General features: G+C 45.3%; 2 protein-coding genes across 2 annotated transcripts in view; one reads left to right on the forward strand and one right to left on the reverse strand.

Moving 5' to 3' along the window:
• Nucleotides 1–15,742, reverse strand: part of LOC119442370 (furin-like protease 1, isoforms 1/1-X/2) — a 184,004-nt gene extending 168,262 nt beyond the window's left edge. Inside the window, 1 exon segment of the mRNA XM_037707224.2 lies at nucleotides 15,212–15,742. Within this exon segment, the coding sequence (XP_037563152.1) occupies nucleotides 15,212–15,370 (159 nt within the window). The 5' untranslated portion in view covers nucleotides 15,371–15,742.
• Nucleotides 15,743–16,335: 593 nt separating this feature from the next.
• Nucleotides 16,336–22,352, forward strand: LOC119442371 (39S ribosomal protein L10, mitochondrial). Its single transcript, XM_037707225.2, has 5 exons — nucleotides 16,336–16,409; nucleotides 16,568–16,746; nucleotides 16,984–17,118; nucleotides 20,182–20,356; nucleotides 22,061–22,352. The coding sequence occupies exons 1-5, from the start codon at nucleotides 16,373–16,375 to the stop codon at nucleotides 22,300–22,302; spliced, it is 768 nt and encodes a 255-aa protein (XP_037563153.1). The 5' UTR covers nucleotides 16,336–16,372; the 3' UTR covers nucleotides 22,303–22,352.
• Nucleotides 22,353–24,794: the final 2,442 nt, after the last annotated feature.

Genomic DNA, 24,794 nt, shown 5'->3' on the forward strand with positions numbered 1-24,794 from the left:
TCATACAGATTAGATTTAAATATATGCAGGAATCTAGACCGCTACGCAAACCACGACAAGAAGTGTGCATGCCATCGCGTATCCACATGCACTCACGAGCAAGAGTGTGCCTGTCAGATCTGCTTAACAGGGAAGCAGCGCGTGTTTGAAAATGCCTTGTGCTTCGTCGGCAGCATCATTTAACACGACGGTCATCGGCCATGTCGTGCTGAATAGCTGAGTACGCAAGGGCTCGTCTGATTACCGAAGCTGAGCAGCCTTGACCTTGGTCAATACTCCGGAGTGAGATATCTGCACGGGAACGCCCGACTGCTGATAGTTTTCCTTGTAGCGCGGAATAGCTCAGGTGCTGTAGCCACGGTTTAAAGCTGTCAAACAGTTGTAAGCCGATGGTTTTAGAAGCCGCTGTCAGACCCATCACCATCCGCATGAGTGCGAGGCAGGCGACGTGTACCTCTTATTGGCCGTGACGGTGCTGCAAAGGCCGGGCCGAGTAATCGAACACCTATCCTCCAGCTCAAAAAGCACAACGTCACAGCTGCTAAGTCAACGCAGGCGGGTTCTCTCTCATCGTGATATTCTCAGAACGCTAAATGAGCACGAAGAAATACGTAACACCGAGATCTCAGTCATAACTATCACTAAAAGTAAAATAAAAATGTTGAACTGAAACGAGCGCGACGAAAATGTCGACAGCCAATCCGCGGACAGACGTCGCTCGAAAGGAGCACAGAAATGCGGAACAATGTCGAGTGCAGCCCAGCTGATAACCTTCGAGGCAAGGGCATCGCTACCTGACGGCACTCAGGTGTGAAGAGCCGGCAACGGCGCCTATATCGCAACAGCTAGGAAGTAGACAAAATGAATGAAAAAGAAAAAGGAAAAGGCAGGAGATACGAGAAGCGACGAAGACGTTAGGAAGAGGCACAGCCAGTAGAAGTAATAGTCCGAGGAATGAGCTCAACTGCCGAGTAAACTGCCGAGGGCTCAGCAGGAACGTGTACGGGCGCCACTTTGTACGGATGAGCGCGATTAACAGTGCGGTCCGACCGCCAGGTGCAGACAACGGGCAGTCTTGACATGACGCTATCAGGAACAGAGAGAGAGAAGAGAGAGGGCAAACCGGAAGAATCGGCCGCACAGCTCACGCTCCGATGAACGCCACCTGACTGCCCGCGATCCTTGACACAGTTCCTAGTCCCTGAGCCATCTCCCACGTTCGCGGTCTACTCTCCGAAGAGTAGATGCCGTATAGTGCAGACGATGACCGAGCGCCACTAACGAAACAATGCGAAACAAATGAGATTCCGGGGCGCGCGGATCAGTGAGGAGTGGGGCGCAACGGGCTCTTGGATACAGAGAGCAGCGGCGGCGGTTGGCCTCCGTCGCCGCGGGTATAAATATCACCCACGGGGTCGCTAATATACAAGCGAAGGCCGAGGAGGAAGAGGAGGAGTCCGCTTGTGTGGCAGCGGAAGGAAGGAGAGGAAGCCCGAGTCGCGTGTCACACCGAGGCGGCCGAAGCGAAAAGACAAAAGCTGAAAGCAACACGTAGCAAGTGCACGCAACCCACGCTTCCCCAAGTTCGTGAAGGTGTGCGGCAGGCGGTGACGGAGCACCGTCCAGGAAAGCCAGGAGAGAGCAGGAAAGGAGAGGCACGGGGAAAGTGATAAGAGAGCTGGAACGATCGTGGCAACGCGGCTGGCAGCAAGACAGTGTGACGACCATAAATGAGCCGCGATGATATTACCAGCGCCGTCGACGCCATTTTGTTGTTTTGCTTCGCCTCCTCCACGATGTCGTATATACATGCGCCGCGACACGCTGCGGGAGGGAGCAGGCGTGCGAGAGCGCAGGGAAGCCCACTATGCGCTTTGCTCAAGCGAAGACGCAGTACTTTCTCAAGCGACAACCTCGAAAGAGTTTAATTTAAAGCGCGAAGATCAACATGAAAAGAACAAAGGAAAAATGAAAAGGGTATATTTGAGTAAAACGAAGAAATATAGCACGTTGTAGCTAAAAACAATAAGAAAAGAAGGGAAAGCCTCAACGAGTGAATAATCGAAACGTATAGACAACTATAATATATATGGATCTGCAACGAAGCTCCTCGGAACACTTGAACCACAATGTGCCTACGTGCACTGAATCATTCGAAGAGGGCATGTTTTACGGAGCCTCTGTATATACATCAAGGGGTTTCACTGTGCAAGCTGTTTCGACCGGAGGTGCCTCGTAGACGTACAGCGCACAAAATTCGCGTCGGTAAAGTAATCGTACGAAAGAAATCGCGCCCATTAGTGCGCTTGAAACATATTTCCATATTGCTCCAGCGAATAAGTGCGCCTGCGACCGCGTTTTGAAAGCCATGAAATCAATCTTGAAGCAGTGGGCCGCGTTCAGACATCGAACGTGCAACGCTGCCGGTATTGGGTGCGAAATTCAGTGACATTTACTGATCTGATGAGTGCGGACACAGTGCTCTTAGCTGCTTGAATTTCTTGCGCACGAAATCTTGGTGCGGTGGAAAGAGACATCGAAAGAATATGGCAGCAGGAAAATGCATTGCACATAGATGCTTGCAATATGATAAGATTCTAAAATCGCGAACACAACGACGAACATAGGGAAATTCAAGGTGCCGGTGTATTCTTCATAAATACATTTAGAGATCGAGGCACGCAAATGCTGCCAAATAAATAAGTAAATAATAATAATAATAATAATAATAATAATAATAATAATAATAATAATAATAATACAGTAGAACCTGGATATATCGAATCTGAAGGATATCACAAAGAAGTTCGATATATAGGTAATTCGATATATAAAATAAACATTCTTTAACAAAATTTTTCAAGGAGATTTAACTGCTGTTCGTTATACACAATTCGTTATATGTGGTTTCCCTATATACATGTTCGACTGTAATAAATGTAATTGCGATGGGTGTACGCGCAATAGACACTTGCAATGATCGGGATAACTGTTCTTAACCTAACTACTTCCAATTACGCACTTGGACGATCTACATACCGTAATGAATGCCTTGACACCATTTTTTTTATCTTTTTCTGACACTCACTCACTAGAAGAACCAGGGTGCCCAAGTCATCATCGCAGAATTCGCTCGCGTAACGGTTACCCATCTACCGCCAGCACGTTTACGAATCGGCAACGGGGTCGCGTCAGGTAGCAGATTAATTATTTCCGGTTCTACCGTAACTGGCTCACTAGGCAAGCACCGCGCGCTCCTAATTGCACGCGTGGCACAACCCGTCCGGCGCCGCACCGCGAGAGCGTGACGCCGGCGGAGCCAAGGCGCCCACAGCGTTATAGCCGTGCCATGCGCTCCCGGGTTTCGCGCCCACCGGCGCTCACGAAGCGACGGGGACGCCACGGTTTCAAAAGCAGCAAAACCGCGAGGAGTTTTTCGCTGAGACGGTATGGCGGCACGGATCTGCGTTCACGACCGGCCGACGGCAGTTGTGTGTACGGAGGTCGCTGCGGAACGCAGGAAATCCTCGTTTTTCTTTAATTTTTGTTTCACACACACACACTCTCTCTCTCTCTCTCTGGGTCGAGGTAGATTCGCCTTCCGGGTTTGTTTTTGTTGTTGCCGTACGTTGCGTTACGTGGCGGACTGTCACCGAGCTTAATCGCCGTCGGCGAGCTTTACGAGCGCGCACTCCACGGCGGAAACAGGTTTGACGCTGCGCACCAGTCCTGCGTGGAGGTCGCGAGGTCGTGCCAGCTTCTGGCAATGATGCACCCCGTCTCTCTCGCCTTTAGCAGAGAGTCGGTTCGGCGGGGACCATTAAACGGCGAGGCGATTCGGCGCTATATGCCCCGGTGAAATGGCCGTGCGCCGATCTTCCCTCTGACACCGACAGGGGAGCGAAGCGAATTGAAGCGCGGAGGTTTGCATCGGGCGCGTCTCATTTCTCAGGTCCACAGCCGTGAATGAGATAAAGGTCGTTCCTTGGGTCACGAAACGAAAAAAAGAAAGAAAGAAAGAAAGAAAGAAAGAAAGAAAGAAAGAAAGAAAGAAAGATCCAACCAACATCTAACCACCCCGGCTTCCCCAAGAAAGTGAATCAAATCTGCGAAATGTGATTCGCAGAGTCGAAAGATGACCTACCCGGTGGCACGTATATACATTAAGGCGTCTATATCGCCCTAGCTTAACCTCCTTGCATTTCCTCCGCACGCACACACACACACACACACACACACACACACACACACACACACACACACACACACACACACACACACACACACACACACACACACATATATATATATATATATATATATATATATATATATATATATATATATATATATATTGTGAGCGCTCTTTGTGCATACCGTCGTCGTCATTTGTACATACGACTCATCATCATCTTTTGTCTCGTGCGGTGCTTCGTCTCTGTCTCGGGCGGCTGCTCGGAAATAAAGGCATCGCATCGGTTGACGTCTCACAATATATATCATTTAATGAATTCTGAACCATGTCATATACCTAATAGGGGAAGTATATGCGCAGTTACAGCTATATATGTAGTAGAATGAGTAACACAAAACATACCACTCTCATGACAAGACAGACTGTATATAGGTGTCCGGATTTCCACGTGATTTCCAACATTTTACAACTATATTCCACCGTAAAATATTGGAACAGAGATACAGGCGGGGACGGTAATAAGTTGGCTTAGAAAGCAGTGTCAAATCTACAGTCGGTTGCGGCTTGAAAAAAAAAAAAAAAAAGGGTAATTCAAGGGAAGACAGCGCGCGTTACTTTCACATTCACCTCGCTCCGCCTCTGCTTTACTGCACGCAAATTCGAGGCATGCGCTCGCGTGCGGGCAATCACTCAATTAAGAGTTACAGTCCAGGCATTCATTAAACGCGACCAAAGTTAAATGAACTTCTCGAAACAGTGACATTTCGTAATTTCGTAAACATTGACATTCGTGTATTTCGTAACAAAACGGCGACTGTCACGCGTTTCAACAACGGTACCGAGCAAACCACAGAAAGTGCAGGACACAAAGAAGAGAGAACGTGCGCTGCACAATTACTTTTCGTACAAAGAGGACAACGCATCTTCTTACACGAAAAAAAAAATATAAAAAGAAAAGAAAAGAACCGGTTTCACGTACCAAAGCCACGATCTGATTATGAGGTCCGCCGTTGGGGGAGGGGGGGTTCCTCCGGATTAATTTTGACCACTTCGGGTTCTTTAACAGTGCGCGATCGTTTTGTTCATCTCGCCCGCATCCGAGATCGAACCCGCTACCTCGAACTTAGCCGCGAAACACGATACATCCACTATAAGCTACCGCGGCGAGTCCTCTCACAGAATGTCCTGTCCAGGCAACATTAGGCGCGGTTAGCGCATTATACTTCAGCTGACCGGACTCCACATAAGAAGGCTGGGCTACATGCAGTGCAGTAGCGGCGCACGCGAAGGCTTCGCAAGGCCGCGGTCTCCGACAGGCGCGATCAGCAACAGTAACCACCGAGTAACACACGCACAGCAAAATTAAGGACCGGCAAGAATAGAGTACATGGACCCAGAGCCCACCGCGCTATTAAAGGAGCATTAAAGGCACCGCAGCGCCCTCCCGCGGGCAATGAGTTTCTTAGAGCAGAGAAGGCCGCAGCAAGTTAAATGACCCGGGAAAAAAAAAAAAGACAGAAAAAGAAAACGGCGCGTAGTGCAGCGCCGCCGAAACGACTGGGCGAGTATCAAGGGCACGCGGCGAATCCATCGGAGGAAGGTTAACGGCCGTCACATTTCTACCCCCCCCCCCCCCCCCCCTCGAACAGCTGCGTATGCCCGCGCAGGAAGCCGTAGCGAAAGGCGAAGCATCTGCATGCGACGTCGTAAACGTCTTCGCAGCGCGTGTGCGCCGATCGCCAGCAAAGATGGCGCGGCTCAGCCCTGCAGATAACGGCGTTACGCTCTCGAAAAGATGGAATCAATTCGTTCCTGAGCAGCTGTGGAGGTATAGTCGATTGCTGTCATGAAGTCTTTCAAAAGCCCACACGCAAGTGGCGAGCGTCTGTTCATTTTTTTTTTTTTTAATAACCGTTTTCTGCCGTTGCTTAATTTCTTATAAGTGGCAACCACGCCAAATGTATTTCTGACGCATTTTGGACGTGTAGTTGCTTCTACGCCGCGCCGTGACCGCGCATGCGTATACTGCAGTTCAATATGTATTTCATGTGGGTACAGAATAAAGCGGATACACGAAATCACACACGTTCCATGCCACGATGACAGCATACATAGTTATTGCTTTGCATGAGGTGGATACGTCTGGCGACATAGCACCGTAAATTAAGGCATCGAAAGTAAACACTTCATGTGGTTACCGCCATAGAGTTTTCTACAAAAATTAACAGAGGGAACTCACTGCCGTCGTTCAGGTATATACTGTAGGAATCGTGGGTGTCACATGGATTTGTCCAATGTTCGTGCTTGTGGCTTTACACGTTCTCGTGGCGTTCTCTTTTATGACGCTTTACACTTCAAAATTTCCAAGAAATCGTAGTTACTTCCTAAACGCACAAAGGCAATTAGCGGGAATCGTTGCACTCATATCAGGATATTCAAACGAATATGATCCATCCGCAAAGTCGCAGAGCCGTTTGAAGCCATTTGGACGGAGTTTCCGACCCATCATTATTTGTCTGAACCGTCATACAACCTGCAGCTCCCGCATTCACTAGCGCCGGTTAGCTGCAGTAATTATTGTAGGAGAGTATGGCTGTCGCATTCAGATGGCGTGTTACATAACGCCGAAATGGCCGATGCATGATGTGCACGCCACTTCTACGCCAAACTATAATGAAAATCTCTAAAACTATAATAATCTCTATAATAATATAAACTATAATGATCTGAGATCCCAACTCTAATGCCACTCCAAAGCGATACGATATACAGTCAAACCCGGATATAACGAACCCACATATAACGAATCATTGTCTATAACGAATAGCAGCAAAATCCCTTTGAAAATTTTTGTATAACAATTTTATGTTTATATCGAATTACCTATACATCGAACTTCCTTGTGATCCCCTTCAGATTCGATATATCCGGGTTCGACTGTATCATTAAAAATGTACACCTCTCAGCTTACCAACAACCAAAGCACTGCCTCTCTGCTGCAGGAATTGTGTCCACAGGACAGATTGAACAAAAACAAACAAGCAAGCGGGGCAGAGTACGCCGGGTGCGAGCGAGCGCTGCAGGCTGTAGCCAGGGCACACACACACACAGCGGCGCTTTACAATGTGCCCGGCGCGGGTTCGTGTGAAGTGGCCGTAAAGGCCAGGCGCGAAAAACGTGGACACTCGAGAAAAGCTTTTTCGGCACTTGACAGCGCAGCGCGAGCGGGGCTGATAGCGCGCATGTGCTCACCGGAAATGGACGTTTGAAGGCGCCTCGTTTTTACAGCCCGAGGTGTGCTGCAAAAGACGGCGGAGCACCGAAAACCAAAGGGTTCCCTGTCCACTGTGCCCTATAAATACGGAGGGGCCTGCGTCGCAGGAGTCCCAGAAGGGTGGCTATACTCTGGGCACTCAAATTCTGCGATGTTGGCGTTTTGAGCCAATCAGAGAGGGCGCATAGCCCCCTCCTGTGAGTGAATAAAAGATGTCAGCATGGAAAATTTCATAACGTGGCGGAATAAAAAAAAGTTACACACCGGGGTTTTACGTGAAATACCACCTGATTATGAGCACGCCGTAGTAGGGGGGGGGGGGGGGGGGGGCAATGGAATAATTTTGACCATCTGGGGTTCTTCAACGTGCACCCAATGCACGGTACACTACACCGAGCATTCTTGCCTTCCGCTCCCATCGGAAGGCGGCCGCCACGGCGGGGTTCGAACACGCGACCTTGTGCGCAGCAGCGCAACGCCACAGCCAGCTACAGCGGGGGGCATCACGGAATTTGAGTGTTCATGTTCAGATAGCCCTACGGTTAAAGGTCACTTCGGTCGAATGAGTGAAACCAATTTGTATAATCAAAGCGCAACCATTGTGACGGTGCCAGAGCGCATCACAGCTCCTTCGCGCCACATGCTGCTTTCACACGTCGGTTAAGAACAATGGCCTTTGGTCAATCAAAACGACGTTTAAATATGCCCGTGCGACAAAGACACGTGAACAATGCGACGGCAAGGAGCGCAATGCGAAGAAGTGCTGCGACATAGGCGTCTAAACGTCTGTGGAGAAAAATAAAAGGATAAAGGAGCGCACTTATATGTCGAAGGTCGGAAAAAGACCCCCCCCCCCCCCCCCCCCCTTTCGAAGCCCAGAGGCTTGAGGAGAGGGAGGCAAGGCTCGATAAACACACGCTGGAGTGCGTAGATTCTCGAGATGCGGGCGCGGAAGATGCACACAGGCGCACTTTCCTGATACGTGACCGTAGAGTTAACGTCAGCAGCGAGCGCCCACCGTGGCAACAGAAGCATCGGTTCTAGAAGGCTCGATATACCCCGAGAGGATCACGCGTGCTGTTGGGAAGCACGCAGGGCAATTGCACGGACGAAATACGAACAGCGGAGTTCTGAGCGCGTCGAGGAACTTTCGCTGAACGGTGGTTTTTCTATACGTGCTCTTATGGCGTTTCGCCTTACAGGACAGCAAGCCCACAGACCGCATACGGTATAGATATTAATTCATAGGCGAGTTTACGTTAAGTTTATGTTTAGTTAAACCACGGCGCAAGAATGCTATAAGCTATCAAAAAGTCACGGACGGACCCCGCGACCTCTGTGCGATTGAGTGATATTACTCGTACACTGCAACTGTGGAGCAATCAATGAAAAGAACGGAATGGAAAAGAACAAAGCTTCACAACCCCTCCCCTCCCTGCTATTTTTAATCCACGAAAGCACGACGGTCTCAGATGGAAACAGGCGCTTTTTGCGACGGCACCAAATGTCGGATGTAACCTACAGCTGTCAGTGACGATTCTGGCTTACGTCGCAAACAAGTTCACACTTCATCTCTAGCAGACATTCTGACAGCTTATCAAAATGGAACGTCGAGATATGAGAATACCTGGACTATTTTCTGGATGCGAGATCACCTGAAAGAGAGCGGTAGTCTGAAGGAGAACTCAGCTGCGACAAGCATCAACTATCTTCAAGTGGGCGAAGGGTCGTGATGAGAGAAACAGCTGCCATCGCTTCATTGGTAGGTCAGCCTCACAAATGGGTCTGTGTTGGCTCCGACCCCACGTGCTTTATTTCTTTCTTTTTTTCTTTTTTTTTTTTCTTTTTTGCACGCAGACATGTCGCCCGCCATTTCCCAACAGCGTATAATGCTGCTGCTGCCGCCGCCGCCGCTGCTCAGATTTAGAAACGAGACAGGGAAAAAAAAAAAATAAGATATTAAACTAAAGCGCTAACCACTAGCCTTATTTGTGATACTGTTTTAGTCTTTTATACCTTCTCCGAAGTGACGTACACCTGTTATGGCCAAACAGACGATTTTACTTTTTTTCGAACGGGGAGAACAGTTGAGTCAGCTGGCATGAGTTCGTTTTAGTGCAGTCTGACAAAAACGTCCGACAATATATCTGTCGTTGAAGAAAGAAAGACAGCAGGACGCTTCTGTAATAGTTTCAGCTGGTCTCAAGCGATTTAGTATATGTCCGCGCATTTGGAAAATCGACGCGAGAATACTTCTCGGCAAGTCATTTTGTTACCTCAACACAACGAGTCATTGTTTTTCACTTGGTATCATGGGGGTCGCCCGCTCATTCATATAGGTTTCAAAAAAGAAAAGTGGGGCACTAGTTTGCACAGCTGTCGCGAATCTACAAGCTTACATACTAGCGTTTTAGACTACACCATGGAGGGAAAAAATAAATATCAACGGTTGTTTTCGACGCAAGCACGATAAAAGCGCTTGTTATCGAGGCGGTCTCACAGGCCCCGACAAACACGCTTCCATCAACGCGCGGTCGCATTGCCAAGACAACAGGGCCAGCAGCCAGGATCTTATCAAAGCACGAAGACGCTCGCGATCAGCAGAGATATTATTGCCACCTGTCGGTCACGTGTATTTGAATCGGCATACCTTTCAAGCGACCGAACGGCTAACCTTCCCAAATGTTATCGGAAGCGATCGCTGAGAGGCTATTGTATAGTTAATCGCCAGCAGATTCAACGCTGAACTTCCGCTCGACAACGCATCGACCGCCGAGTCGAACTCAGCCAAGCGTTAAAGACGGCGTTTTTATCTGGAGTCTCAAATTACCAGCCCCACACAGCATGCGATAAGGTTGCGACGACGGAGGGGTCAGTCGGCTGCCGCCATCCGACAGTGCGAAATCGGCTGCTCGGCAAACTGACAAAAAGGTTCCTCCCTCCTCGATTACAGCGTGATTTCTTCCTGCTGTCGCTCGAATTATCTTTACAAGACCCTCACAGTCTGTAGTAAGTGATGTCGCGTAAATGTACGGCCACTGCCAGCGTCGCACTGTTATCGCTACATGCACGTACGCAGAGCAAAACCTTGTCGCGTACATGTCAATGGGACGGCCGACAAGATCTCACGCGAACGGCATTTCCGCAAGGACTGGGGTTGCCATAAAGACGGAGGAAAAGCGCTGGGCCTTAGCAGGCCTTCAGTTTCAAATACGAAAAGCGGTGAACCAACGACGGATGGTCAGTCACGTTTGTGCACGGCATACAGTATGCCAACCACAAAAACGTTATTGAACCACTCATTCGAAGATCGCAAATTGTACATGCACACGGTTAGCAAGGATGAACAGAATTTACAGTGTCATATCCCTTAAGCGTCTTACGCTCACAAAACATGCTTACGAAGTGTCTTAACAATACGTATGATTGGGCGAGTTGGTTCTCGATACTGAATAAATTAAACCGAATCATCAAATGTCCTTGGCCATGGGTACTTTTGTAGGGCCATGAAAGGGCTTTGTGGAAGTAGACGAGAGAGAAGCGAATGGCCTGGCACCGGCGGCATCGCAAATTGAGTGTAAAGAGTTACGACCTGGTTGTGCGCTAATAGAGAAATGTCATGCGACAGAAGCTAAACGTCACTCGACCCCCAAGACACACCGACGAGTTCAGAACTGACTGCTCGAACCACGCTCGTTGCACTGCGCTCACTTACAATGTACGCTAAGGGTGTTAAATCAGGCTTATTTATTCAATTATTTATTATAATCACTACCTCGTATCCTTTACTGTAAAGAAATTAAGAAATGTACAGGAAATCGCAAAGTAACTTCAAATCGCCTTCAATTTTTCCGGCGCCCAAACCACTGCATAAAGTGATGGCGAGCTTTCAAGACATGCATCAGCTAGCTTTGATTCCTTGGGTTATTTGATTTTCACTTATGACAGCGTACGGGCATCGTAAAATTTCCCCATTTTTGAGTATTTTTATGCGGTTGATGCTGGCAAAACACCTCTAAGTGGAGTTCCCTTTTTTTTTTTAACAAATGAAATGTGTATTTTACGGCACAACCAAGAGTAACGCCAGTCAGAAGAAGAAGATTTGACGTGTAGAGGTGGACTCAGTCTCGACAGCCATCTTGCTTATGTATCGTTGTTTCTCTTGTAAATAGTGCACATATATCTTTATTCTTCTAATATATATTCTAATATATCTTTATGACTTCTCCATCGTAACAATATAAAAGAATAAACAGAATTAGGCGGGGCGCCACAACAGTCTTATGTAGCTCCACATTTTTATTATCATTACTGGACAACTAATCTGGGCTAGGCATTAAACAAATTTATGACGTCATAGGGTAGCCCTGGTGCGGAAATTTCCCAAGTCGGCTCTTTCGTTTTTACGCAGATTCTGACATACCAACCTTCGCCTACAATAAAAAGAAAGCCAACTCTTTCTTTGCATTGCTTTATATAAGCACGAGAGCACCATAATCGATGTGTACCGTTATGTTATGAAACGCAAATACTCGGTCCAACCGGCCAATTATTGTTATGAAACTCTATACAACCGTCGGTGTGATTAAGGCGTTACTGTTAAGTTTACACCGAGTTAACAATCTTGCGCCGCTTTTCTGCACACGTAACTGTAGACAACTGATTCAACAAATACGATACACAACATTCTGTACTTGTGCAAAACAATATATGCATTATGCACACAATATGCGTTACCCGCACTGCCCCACGATGTTGCGACTCTGCTGTGATCACATGTGATGTATTGCGATGAAGCATGTCGTGTGTTCACGCGGGATTCGGTGACCGTGTTACGAAAAATTGCGCAGTGTACAACCACTCGTAGAGTTTCCTACAATATTGTATAAAACTCTATGCAACCACTCAGCACATGCTACGAGCTTTTAAGGAAGTCTATCCTTGTTTATGCGACGATCTTGCCGACATTATTACTCTTTAACTATATCTCATACCGTTGTTAACATGGCGTTTTAGAAGCACAGTGTCCCCAAGTGGCTTTGCGTACCCCAAAACTCAAATCCATTGCACGCCTGGCCGTTAGCGATCTCCAACTTCATGCCCCCCCATTACTAAAATCCCCTAGTAACTGCCGGTGGCTAATATTGACTAAGAACTACGCCAATGGATTGTTTAAATATAGTATTTTCTCCGTGCTCTGTGTTCGGAGCTGTTTCGACAATATTATTAGGAAGTCGTATGATACTGATACATATGTGCCAGTGAGTTACAACATTAGCAACTGCTTCGGACTTGCTAGGATTGCAGAGTATGAACACTTTGTTCGCAATTCTGCGGAAGCGCAGTCTACCAGTATATACCCGCTACTTATTACTATTTAATCTCCCATTAATAGTATTTTCGCTTAGAATGCCCTTCTACAGGGTCAAGCGCTCGCAAGCTGCCATTCAGCACCAGCGCGGGCTACCGCAAGCACCGTAAAACATGGGAAAACCTGCAGGAACAGACATTGCGAACGCTGCAAGGGGTGGCACGGCTGCATGCTGTGATGCCCTGCGACCGTAAGAACGTGCTGCGTATCGCTGCCGATTAGGCGTGGCCGTGCGCAAACACTCGCAAGGAGACAGGCTCCCACGTCCATTATCGCCGAGGTGCAGCCTGCGCTACCGAATGGAGAAGCGTAAACACTTCCAGACACTCATGAGCACCTGCTCCGTGACTCCCCTTCCCACTTGTTCCAGCAGATATCTACGACCTGATGCACTCCTATAATAATTTAACAGTGATTGCGGGACACGCTACAAGAAGTTTTGTCGTGTTCTATAAGCATAATTTAAGCGCAGGAGGTGAAAACTTCTTATTTCGCGGAGAAATCGACCCAATTAAAATTTCCGGCGCGTTAGTGACTCGTTCTCGCGGTGGCCAAGAGGTATCTGTATAAGGTGCTTTACAGTAGAGTTCATGTACAAGAGACCTCTTGGTACGAGTTGTTCGTACCAATCGAAGAATCATGATCGCTCAAGAAAAAAAAAAATGAAAAAAAAAGTGCGCTTAGAAATAACTGACCCAAAAGTTAGGTAGAACAGTGTACTACGCGTACAATGATGTCGAGATAATGAAATGATAAGAGTTATCGAATCGCACACTAGGTTTGCAGGGAAGGTAAATTTTGCTTTGGCGTGGGAGTTCTGTTAGTCTGAAAGACGTGAGAACGCGCGTGGCATGAAGAATCTGAAGCCGAAGACGGTGGGTCGGTATCCCTATTGCGTTACCGAACTTACCAAATTTCGTTCCTCATGTGTCAAAAGCAGTCACAAACTTTCCGCGAACAGCAGGTCTACTTCAAGTATTAAAACGTTAAATTTTTCTTACAATTAATGATAACGGCTAACGCACGACTTATATGTGATAAGCCGGCAAAATGTATATCGCTGCGGTATACTTGATTAGCGCTGTACTGGCCATCATAAGGCGGTGCTGTTCGCATGTAAATGTCTGAATCATGTAACATGTATAATAAAGTTAATTGTCTGTCTGTCTGTGTAACATGTACTCATCACTTGGCAGCTGAACTTGAACTGTCTCTCGATTTCACTCCATCCCGTCGACGCTCTAGAATATGCGCAGACAGCGTAAACCACACCATTTTGAACCCTCCAAATGTTCTCTCGACTACACGTTCCTAACATGCAACAAACGCCTTTAATGTCACTTTGTAAAGAAAACTTTCGGCGAGCTCCTCGTAGCTGTTAGGTCACTTCACTAGTAAAATAATCACTGCACACTAAAAATGAAAAACAGTAGAAACACGACAGGATACAATAAAAATAAACCTGCTCATTGTAATATAAGATTTACACATCCCAGTGAAAAAAAAAAAAAAAAAAAGTGTCGCGACTGCAGGATTGTAAGTTTCGCACATATCTCTCTCTTTTTTACAGCCATGCATGAATGAATATCGCAACTCGTACCGACATTTGCGCTCTCTGTTAAACAAGAACAAAATGTTGACACACGACACAAAGGGCGATTCCAGCTCAAGCTACAAAGAGCGGAGCGCACAAAGCGAAAGCAGACGGCTTTGTTCCCGATGATCGATAACAGCACAGCTGCGCTTGGCGTGCCGCCGGCGAAGTTAAGTCCGGGAGAGTCCCGTAAGAAAGTTTTCTTCGGAAGTTAAGTAAGTCGGGTTCTCAGCCGAGACGGAAACTAATGCAACACGGATCGGCTTCGCGTGAAAGGAAACCTGTTCGCAAGATAGCTTAGCTCGCTTTTAGGGCTCGTGAGACGTGCGTAAGTATGCTCCGTGCCGATCCGTTCGTGTTCGCCGCAGAGCTCTTCGTGACACGCCGTAAAACGCGCGTATATTAAAAGAAAACTAAATACACAAATGCGTGACAAAGACAACAAACTCGTGAGAAACAGCGGTTAAATAAACAGCAAAAAAGAAGACGTCACGCAGCGGGGCGTAAAGTACGGGGAACCGGTTCTGGAATTAGAAAAAGAAAAGAAAATATCACCAAAGAGAAGGTGAGCCGTAAGACACGACGGCGATCGGCACAGGCATGAAGCATGCGCTTCCTAGAGCCGAGAAATCATGTTCCGCTGACTGTATTAAAAAGGTTCCGAGTTATCGGCGTGTTTTGTCGCGGTACAACTTGTGGCAAGCACCGCGGCAAACGTCACGGGCTGTCTACAAAAGGAGCTAAGACACGCATTAGGAGGCCATGCTTCGCTCTTACCTGTCCCAAGTACTCGAAGCCGTGCTTGTTCGCGAGCTCCCTAGCCAGGTCAGCACCTCCTTCGACGTGAACCACAAATTGATCGGTGTAAATTTCCGCGCTGTAAATCGGACCCACGGAGATCAACGCGGCAACGGCGACAAGTAGTATCCGAGTCATGTTGACGTCGCAGTGCACGGGACGCTACACACGAAGCACATGTAAAAGCGGCCTGTCACTCGCGCGGACACACGCAAAGCTATGCTTGCTTTGCCGGAGCACCAAGCTAGCCTCCTTCCTCAGGGGCGACTTCCTTTGATTTTGCTGCTGTGCGGACGACTCTCCGGGAAAATTTGGTGCAAATGCCCGAGTTTCACGTGGAATTTGGCATGCCGGTCCTGTGGGCAAGTGGGCTTGTTCCTGGGCTTGGCCGTTGTCGGGGCATAGGGCGTTGCGTGTGTCGGACCTGCCGTTGACTGCGACGGCCGATGAGTGAGTCGCCCACTGCCCGCTCCCGGCCGCCGACAGCCAGCGAGGAATGGGGCGCCTGGGATCCCCCGTTGTTGATATCGACGGTGGCGCCGCCGCTGGGGCCACGCGCGGCGCTGACGCAATTTATTACGTCACTCACTACTATGGCTGAATCAGTCTCTTGCTCATTTGCGGTATTTATTGCAGGCGTATTTCAGGGTAGAATGGTTCGGTTGTCTTTTTCACAGATGCGGTGGTGGTTTAAAACGCTCAAGCCAGAAAAGCTATGGTAGCGTGGTTGAAATACAACATAATTTTGGCAAAACCAGTCAAATCAGCAGAACTTTCCATCTAGCGGGGTTAAAGCGATTAAAGGCTATGTAGTAAGCACGGTAGTAAGTTATGGCTAGTCGCCTTCTTATTATTACAACAATAATGCGCGCAAAAGTAAAACATAGTAATGACAAAGTAGGTATAGTACGCAGAATTGAACATCAAATGTACTCATTTAAATGTATCGCGCACAAATAATGAAAGCTACAAATGACGCGTGCAATATTAATGAAGTAGCGCGATTTCTACAGTGCGTCATATGAGCGTGATTATATGTTAGGTCACCAGCAAAAACTAAAATGTGCGGTTTCGGTTTCGCTTCAGTGCTTCTCACCAAACAGGTGTGTCCATCACATCGGCATAAACATCAAGAATAAGATGGCCGCGCTCAGAGCAGTTGTGAAGCTCAATCCAAGTAAGAAATTTTCACTCAAATCGCAAGCACACTCTTGTCGCGTGCGAAATTACGGTCAGATAATTCGCACACTCTCATCTAGTATTTATATAGAGTGTGAACACTGCCGTCGTTTGCGACGACGGGTTTCTTGTATGCAGACTACGATTTCCTTGCAGGGATCGCGTGCCCGCTGGTAAGTCAAGTAAGGTACCGGCGCATTCGTGGACGAAATCCGAGGGAACCCCACTTTGAAAAGAAGGCGATTTTGGAAGCATGCAAGCCTATTATACCGCGGCGCACCGAGCCGGATTGGGAGATGTGTGACCTGGCAAAGCGCATTGACGTGGAAAGAGAGGTTAGTTCCTAAGGTCTCCTGTTTAGCAAAGACGTAGCGCATAAGTTGTCTGATTTCAATTTTCGTGAAATGCAGCGCTTGCACCGACACTGCTTAGTCCCATCTGGTAAATTCTTCCTCATGACGCTAACATTTATTGTGTTGCGTACTTTTCGCTAGAGAAAACGTGTGCTGCCTCAAAGTACAGTCAGAGCCTACAATGTTGATGCTTGTCTGTTATTTCTCCTTTATTTTCAGCCCCACCCGTACAATAGAATAAGAGCAAACATTCTTCGAAATGAGCTGCACGAAGCTAAGCTCATTTGCTTCATGCATGAAAACGCGTCCTCTAGGGAGGACAGGATAAAAGTACACAACATGCTATTCAAGAAGGTGAGCGTGATTCTTTTTGTCGTGAACGTTTCAAGCTTTGCCACGAGAACTTCGGAGTAATGCAACCAAATGAAGCCAGCAGCAAATAGGAAAGCGGTTTCCCCAGCGCAATCCTTTGATAATGTGTCACTTAACTCGCATAACACTGCGGCATAAATATTTCTGAATGCTATAAATTAAAGCATCATTATAATTTAAATCTTCAACGATAGCCGTCACTTGAATTATCGCATTTAGCCTGTCTGGCAGCGTTGGAAAAAGTAAATGATTGGCAGTTTCGCAACACCAACTGCAGTAGCGAAGTTTAGTGTGGCGCTTAAACTTCTGGCACCCTTAAAAGCTTCAACATGCCTTGTAGGGCCTGTAATGACATCGCAAAGGTGCTACTACGCGGCCTGTAAAGATCCGCGCCAGTAATATTACACCACTTTCAGGTTTGAGCTTCGATATTTTTTTGCACATTTAATATGTTATAGTCAGAGCTGGCATTTTCAAAATTCTGAAAAATAATTTTGTCAATAACGTAAGACCTGGCATGAGCAACTTTAGTCATTGAATAGTGTAGAAAAATGACCCGCATATATGGTATGGATAAGCATATAGCATACATATACCTAAATACAGGGTGTTTCAGCGAACACTTTCAATATTTATTTAAGGTTGCCTGTGGCAGATAGCCTGATTCTAGTTAATGAGCTGATCTACTCGAAGAGGCGGACATTACATGCACAAAAAGATGAAATGCATAATCATATAATTAAGAATTCACTAATTAAGTTTTTAACTAATGACCTGATGGCCCATATTGCAATTTACAAGTTGTAGCCGTGGAGTTTGCAAGGCGGATCCACTTGGAATGAATTCGCGGGATGACACCAGTTTCGAAATATTAATTGCCGAACTTTGCGGAGAAATGCATTGACATTCCAGTTAATTTTGTGCTTCAATGCATAAAGCGACGTTTTGTAGAAAACCTAACTGGAACGCCAATGCATTTCACCGCAAAGTTCAAGAATGAATATCTCGAAACTGGTGTCATCCCGTGAATTCGTTCCAAGTGGATCCGCCTTGTGAACTCCACGGCTACAATTTGTAAATTGCAATATGGGCCATCAGGTAATTAGTTAAATACTTAATTAGTGAATTTCTGTTCATTATTCGATTATGCATTGCAATTTCTTGTGCAAGTAATGTCCGCCTCTTCGAGTAGACCAGCTCACGAACTACAATTGTGCTATCTGCCACAGGCAACCTTTAAGAATTTTTGAAAGTGTTCGCTGAAACACCCTGTATATGCAGAGCTCCAGGGCAACGAGGAGAATTTGCCTGTAGTGTTCATATAATTGCTATCGCAATAAAATGTGAAGCACTTATAGTAGTAGTTTAATAGTTATACATCTAATGACATAATTCTGTGGATCGCTGAAAAATTGATAGCCAGTCGTACTAACAAGCAAAATGATAAAATAAATTTGTTTTTGCTTATAGTGCTCAGGAGATGTGCACAAGATTGCTTAGCTGTATTGTTTTTAATGCGTTTCTCTCAATGTGGCAATGTCAATTTTCCTCCTTTTTCGTCTTACGCTTAAAGCGAATTATGCTATAAAAAAATTGTTTTACACAAATTTGTGGTAAAAAATATATATACATTATTAAAGGGGATATGCAGCACCTTTTCTTTAAAAAATGAGAACACACTGGAATGAGGGTGGTGTCTTTCAGTGAATCGGTTATCATCAAAATTTTGGAAAATGACCTAATTATAACAAATATAAAGAGCGGAATGTTTACTTTCCCCATTCTCCCTCAACACAATGTTTTCTCTCCGCTGGGGTGGTGCAGATTAGCAATGCTCTGCCTATTGTGCATTCCTTCCTTTTTTTTTTTTTCACAGTGCACTCATGGTAACCGCTCAAAGTTGGCAATCGACAAAAGTATTCGAGAGTGCAAATAAAGAAGTGAACAGGATGGAGACAACACATTAACAATTGCTGTTTTCTTGTTTGCTAGAAGATTGCAGCGGTGTGCATGCATGTGCGATGTTTCAGAGGAGAGTAAGTCATGATTGTGAACAATCGCATAAAGGCTGGCATCTACGGGCTGCGGTGTAGGACTGTGATATCATAAGCAGGCCATAATAGAGGAAGCCTTCAGAGCTACAGGAGAGAACAAGTATCTTTTATGCGAGTTCATGGGCTCCCTGCTAAATGCAGGAGAATAATATTTGGCTCGCGTATTCAGGAAACATTATCTGCCGATTGCAAATGTTTTCTTACCATGTTCAAAACGTGTTTCAGTGCCCCTTTAACATCGGGAAAATGTGATAATCTTTGGAATGCAACTCTTTGTAGAAAGGCCGTTGATTGTTGATGTGATGTAGCACACTTATAATGCATTGTTTGTAGCGGTCATCTGCCTTTGTGTTGTTAGCTCTCACAAAGACCATGTGCGAAAATTGACTGCCAAATAATGCAGTCATCGCAACCCATTAGATACAGTGATCAAATTTTTTCCCAAGGAAAATTGGGTATACAAGAAGAAAATAATGAAATACTTTAAAATGAAGTGTCACCACCAAGGGCTTGTGTCAGGTGGCTAATGGCCGCATGAGCCTGCCCTGCAGTTTGAGGCATGATTTTAAGCAGCTCCAAGTGCTGTGTACTTGAACTGTCTGTATGTTGCAGGGTGTCATCTACCATGCAGCAAAGTACTTTCTTCAACTTTTTTTGTTTAGTTGAGCACAAAGTTTATGTAGTCCCTAAAAGCTAAATAATCAGGGTTTTACATTTCTACAATTTCTTTTCAAAGCAAGCATAAGGAACTTTGAGGACTGAGATGTCCTAAAAGGTCCACTTTTTGATGCTGCCCCTTGTCAAAATATGGAGAGAAAGAGATGCCCTTATGTGAATGTACTGGTTTTTCCTGGAAGGCAGTGTCAAGTTCGACTTGAACGTAATCATGACTGCTTATAACAATCACTTTTTTGTGTCGAGTGAATTAGTACATATGAACTGCACTGTGAGCCAGCAAGCATGGTATGAAGGTCTTGTTTTATCATTTCAGAACTTTTTCCTCAAAGCATACAACAATGAAACAGTACGCCTCGCCATCACAGGCACCAAGTTTGAATCTGCGATGCCTTTTACACTGTCTCGAAATGCCCTCGTCCTTAGCCCAGAAGCAGATGTACGAGCATTCTTCAAGTTGACAAAGAAGATGCCGCAGTTTGTACTCCTCGGTAGGTAGTTCTCCATGTGCTAGTTTATTGCGTGCTATTGGCATTCAGCGTAGTGTGGCTCACTGGGTGACCACAAATTTTTATTTCCAGTTTGGTCAACATTAAAGCAGGATGAATTGTGTGTCCCCTGTGAGGGACCCTGATCATGAGAAGGAAAGTTACAGAAAAATCAAAATGGGTTGGAGGGTATACGGCAGGTATTACCAAGTCATGATTGGTAGCTTACTGCTATCCTTGAAAGAAAAAGTGTGTAATCTGGCGCCAATACTAACATATGAGGCAGAAACTTAAAGAAGCTTGAGAAGTGAAGGACCATGCAATGAGTGATGGAAAAAATGTTAGGCATAACCTTAAGATACAGGAAGACAACGGTGTGCATTAGAGAGCAAATGGCGGTAGTCAATATTCTCGTTGCCGTTAAGAAGAAGAAATGAAGTTGGGCAGGACATGCAATGCACAGGGCAGATAACCCGTGGTCTATTAGAGTTAAAGATTGGGTGCCAAGAGAAGGGAATTGCACTAGAGGACGGCAGAAAATTAGGTGGTGTGATGAAATTAGGAAATTTGCAGCATGAGATGGGGTCAGCTGGCGCAAAATGTGGATCACTAAGAGAGGCCTTCGTCCTGCATTGGACATAGATTGTGATGATGATTATTCGTGTGCGATTTTTCATGCTAGATTGCTGTATTTCCTTACAAATGCCTTTCTTCAGCTGCTTATAGATGCAGTGATTGTTTTGCGTTATTTTGCTAATGCTTTTCTCGGGGAAGCAAGTGGTTTCCCCAAGTTCATCATTTGAACTACCTATGTAGTATTCAATATCCGTTAAAAGCGATGCAGGCTACTGACAACTTCGACAGTTGCGTGAATTAGCACTTGTGAACTACCTTCAGTGGCTGCGAGTAAAACAAAAGACAAATTTGTGCCAAGTGCTTTCTGCTTATCTGTGAACATGCAACTGTCATTTACACTTCTTAAAGGGACACTAAAGAGAAACACTTAAGTTAGGCTTATAAAATGTTCTTCTAAAACTACATGTATTTTTGTTAATTTTTCAATAAGAGGTTGATTACAATTAGTATAAATGAAAGTAAATGTTTAAGTTTTTGATTATCGTGCCTGAACTCCAGTGCCAGTACGTCATTGTGACATCACAGATTTCAAAGTGATATCTCAAACAATTTTAAAGTTCTTGGGCAGTTGTGGTTCAGTAATCGTTTTGCTTAATTCAGTTCTTGCCTCGTTTAGAATACAATGTCCTAAGGTAAGAAATAAACTAGGCCCAATGCAGACACCATCAAATCCCACATCATGGTGAGCTGGTGTAGTAATTTCAAAGTGACGTCACCTCCCTTCCTTCGTTTTACTGTCCTTTCTGGTTGCCAAGCTAGGAGGATTTTGGTAATGTACCTTATTTTTCTCTGTAGTGTCCCTTTACACGAGATTATAGTAGCACATGACAAGCTGCTGTTTACTTTATTATTCCTTTTCAGTGTCATCTTAAAGTGCATGTTAATACGTGAAAACTGTGAATTAAAAATTGTAGGAAATTCAATCCTTCCTTAAACATGATTTCTGCTGCAAATGCACTTATGTAGCGTCCGTGATGTCGTCATCTGATTAGCACAAACAAATACTGCTCTGTAAGATGTGAGCAGCATTTCTAAATGTTGCTTTGCAAATTGGTTTTGAAACACACGCAGCTGGCATAGTGCATGGACGTTTCCTCAGTAGAGAAGAACTGCAGTGGTTGAGCACAGTGCCGAACATCGAGTACCTCCAAGGACAGACATGTGCAATCCTCGCATCAGCGGCATCGAGGACTCTCCAGATCACTTCTCACCACCAGACTAAGTTATCCCAACTTCTGGCAAGCCATGCCAATCCTGCAAATCCTGGCAACGAAAGTGCAGCCAATGATGACGCCCCAGTCCAGTCTTCGTAAAGCACTTGTAATGGATGTATAGTTGGTAGTAAAGTTTTAGGAAATTGCCAGGTGTTCATTGTGTCTAAATGTGCTGCGCTGTGTCTAACTGCATTACAGAATTGTTAACATAAAAATAAAATAAAAATATATTCTGAAATATACAAAATGTTCCCACTTCAATTGCCTATCGCACATGAATATTTCAGTGTTCTAATCATAAGGGATGTGAGCTAGAAAATGTTTTCTGCCTAGTGGGAACTGTCTCTTTCTGGTAGGTGCCACAAATATTGTGCAAAAAAATTGCTCTCTGGTGGGCTCACGGTAGAAGATACCACATGTTATAGCATACTGTTGCATGAGTACACCACACGTAACCACATGTGGTTGCACGAGTACGCATTGTAAATAAGACCATTAATATCGTCAACACCCCTACAACATCTGTCGGCACAAGAAACCAATTGGCTGTCCACAATCAGAAAGCGAAACACTGCACTAAACAGATGCTGACCATCTGGACTGCTTTTGCGGGTCTATATTGTCTGTATTAAACTCGCATGATCTGGCATCATCCTCGCACTCACTGGTACCGTAGCATGTAGAAAATCATCTTAGGAAGCAGCAGAAGCATGAGACCTACATTGTTCTCGTGAAAGCTCAGCTACCAGAGTGCTTGCCATCTTCGCAATCACCAGGTGCTCACCTCTGCATGCTCGTTCAAAATTGCCTCTACAAAGAAAAGCGATAAATTACTTAGAGAACAAAAGTCCAGGGAGTCTACTATCGGGGAAACCCTGCAATTTTCAGGAAACGCAAGTTCTGGAAAAATTGGGAGAAAACTAAATTTGCACCTTGGTTACTTTAAATCAGGGATATTGGTACCTATAGTGGTTATGGCAAACATAGAGGTATGGCTGAAGGATGTGATGGTTTCAACCGAAGCTACGCAATCTGCGAATTATGGTGTCCTTTGCTGGTTTTCTTGGTGTGAGCCTGGCCAGGTGGTGTGAACATGTATGAACCACAATTCAGTTAAATCTGATGGTTTATTTCAACTGACTGACATATTAATGGTAGTAGTAGAAAATTATGGGCTGGTGTAGGTAGGGAAGCTATTAACCAACATTTTTTTCATTGCGCGTACACCACCAGTGTCGGACTGCTAAGAAATTCTGATAAAAGCAGTCGGGGATAACCTGGAAAAAATGGGATTTGAAAATGGCAACATGGTAGGCACCCAGGAGTGTACTTCTTAGACTGTGTTCTAGATGGTGCAGGAAGTCCATAAGGCGTCCAGGAGCCCTGAAATCTGGCGCATCACTCAAGGGTCACCCGTGACCCATGTTCAATGGTTGTGCTAAAGAAAGACTTGTCAGGTACAGTGTCTAATAAAAATAAAAGACAGCCATTCATTTTAATGAGGAAAATGTGCTTGCACAAACATAAGGAAGTCTACTGAAAGTCTACTATTTATTTTTTTCATTGCATTTTCCAGCTTAATTGCGTATTCAGATTTGCACAATGTGTTGTTTATTTTCAGGCATTACATTATTGAAGAATTCTGGGTGCAAATTGGGTACCATTTTCTGATGCAATACTAAAAGTTTTTATTCTCCTTACGAATTGTAAGGTGTAATTGTAAAAAGTGTAATGACACTTTTGGGGCATAACATACTTACTTTTCACAAAATGATACAGTAGGCAGCTGCAAAAAAGTGCATTTCAACTTGTATTGATTACTGATGAAAATGAATATAATAATCACCTAACAGTTGGTTAAGAAATGTGTGCAGGAGCAGGTGCTAATTTTCTACTTTAGGCTCATTTTTCTAGTAAGCACCCCTTGCCGTCGTACTGTATATGCAGTTTTAATTATCTGGAAAGCTGATTAATGTACAAGAAATAATTGCAGGTTATAGTAAATACACATGCACACAGGACAGCAGTGCTTGTCCTTTGCGTTCTTCCTTAGTTGTCCTCGTACACTTGTGCATTGCTTGCGATGGATAACTTCAACATTGCCTGTTTCACCATCCTTCTACAAGACAGTTTTATGGCTTCTGCTTATGTCATGTTCGCATCGATGCTGAAATAACAAGGTACAGAAGTGAACAAGTGTCGAGTGTCATGTTCCACCTGCATACGTCTAGATATTATAGCTGCGAATTTGCGAACGTATCGATGGTGTGTTTGTGTACATGGTGGTCTGTCAAACATGGGCATGCTTTGACTATTCATGTCTTATAAAGGTCTGCTCATCAGCTGTTTTTATCTTCATTGCCCAGAAAGCAGCAAAGTTCCCATTAACTGAAAGCTTTGTTTGAATTAATTGGCTTAAGTATGCACTGAGAACATATTGGACAAAACTTTGCAAGATTGATGCCACTGAATCGCAATCTTCAATTCTCATGAGTTGGCTGTACTTCAGCAAAACTTTTCAAAGCAATGTTTACCAGTGTTCTTGGTCATTCACTTTTGGGGATACGACCACTTTTATGAGATACCGCTTG

This window comes from Dermacentor silvarum, chromosome 2 (assembly GCF_013339745.2).
Source record: "Dermacentor silvarum isolate Dsil-2018 chromosome 2, BIME_Dsil_1.4, whole genome shotgun sequence".
In the NCBI taxonomy this organism is placed as follows: Eukaryota; Metazoa; Arthropoda; class Arachnida; order Ixodida; family Ixodidae; genus Dermacentor; species Dermacentor silvarum.

Excerpts from the sequence above, each read along its gene's own strand:
- LOC119442371 (XM_037707225.2), top strand. The coding sequence starts at position 16,373 with ATGGCCGCGCTCAGAGCAGTTGTGAAGCTCAATCCAA. Across the intron at positions 16,747-16,983 it reads GCATTGACGTGGAAAGAGAG|CCCCACCCGTACAATAGAAT; the intron begins GTTAGTTCCTAA and ends CTTTATTTTCAG. Across the intron at positions 20,357-22,060 it reads GCCGCAGTTTGTACTCCTCG|CTGGCATAGTGCATGGACGT; the intron begins GTAGGTAGTTCT and ends AAACACACGCAG.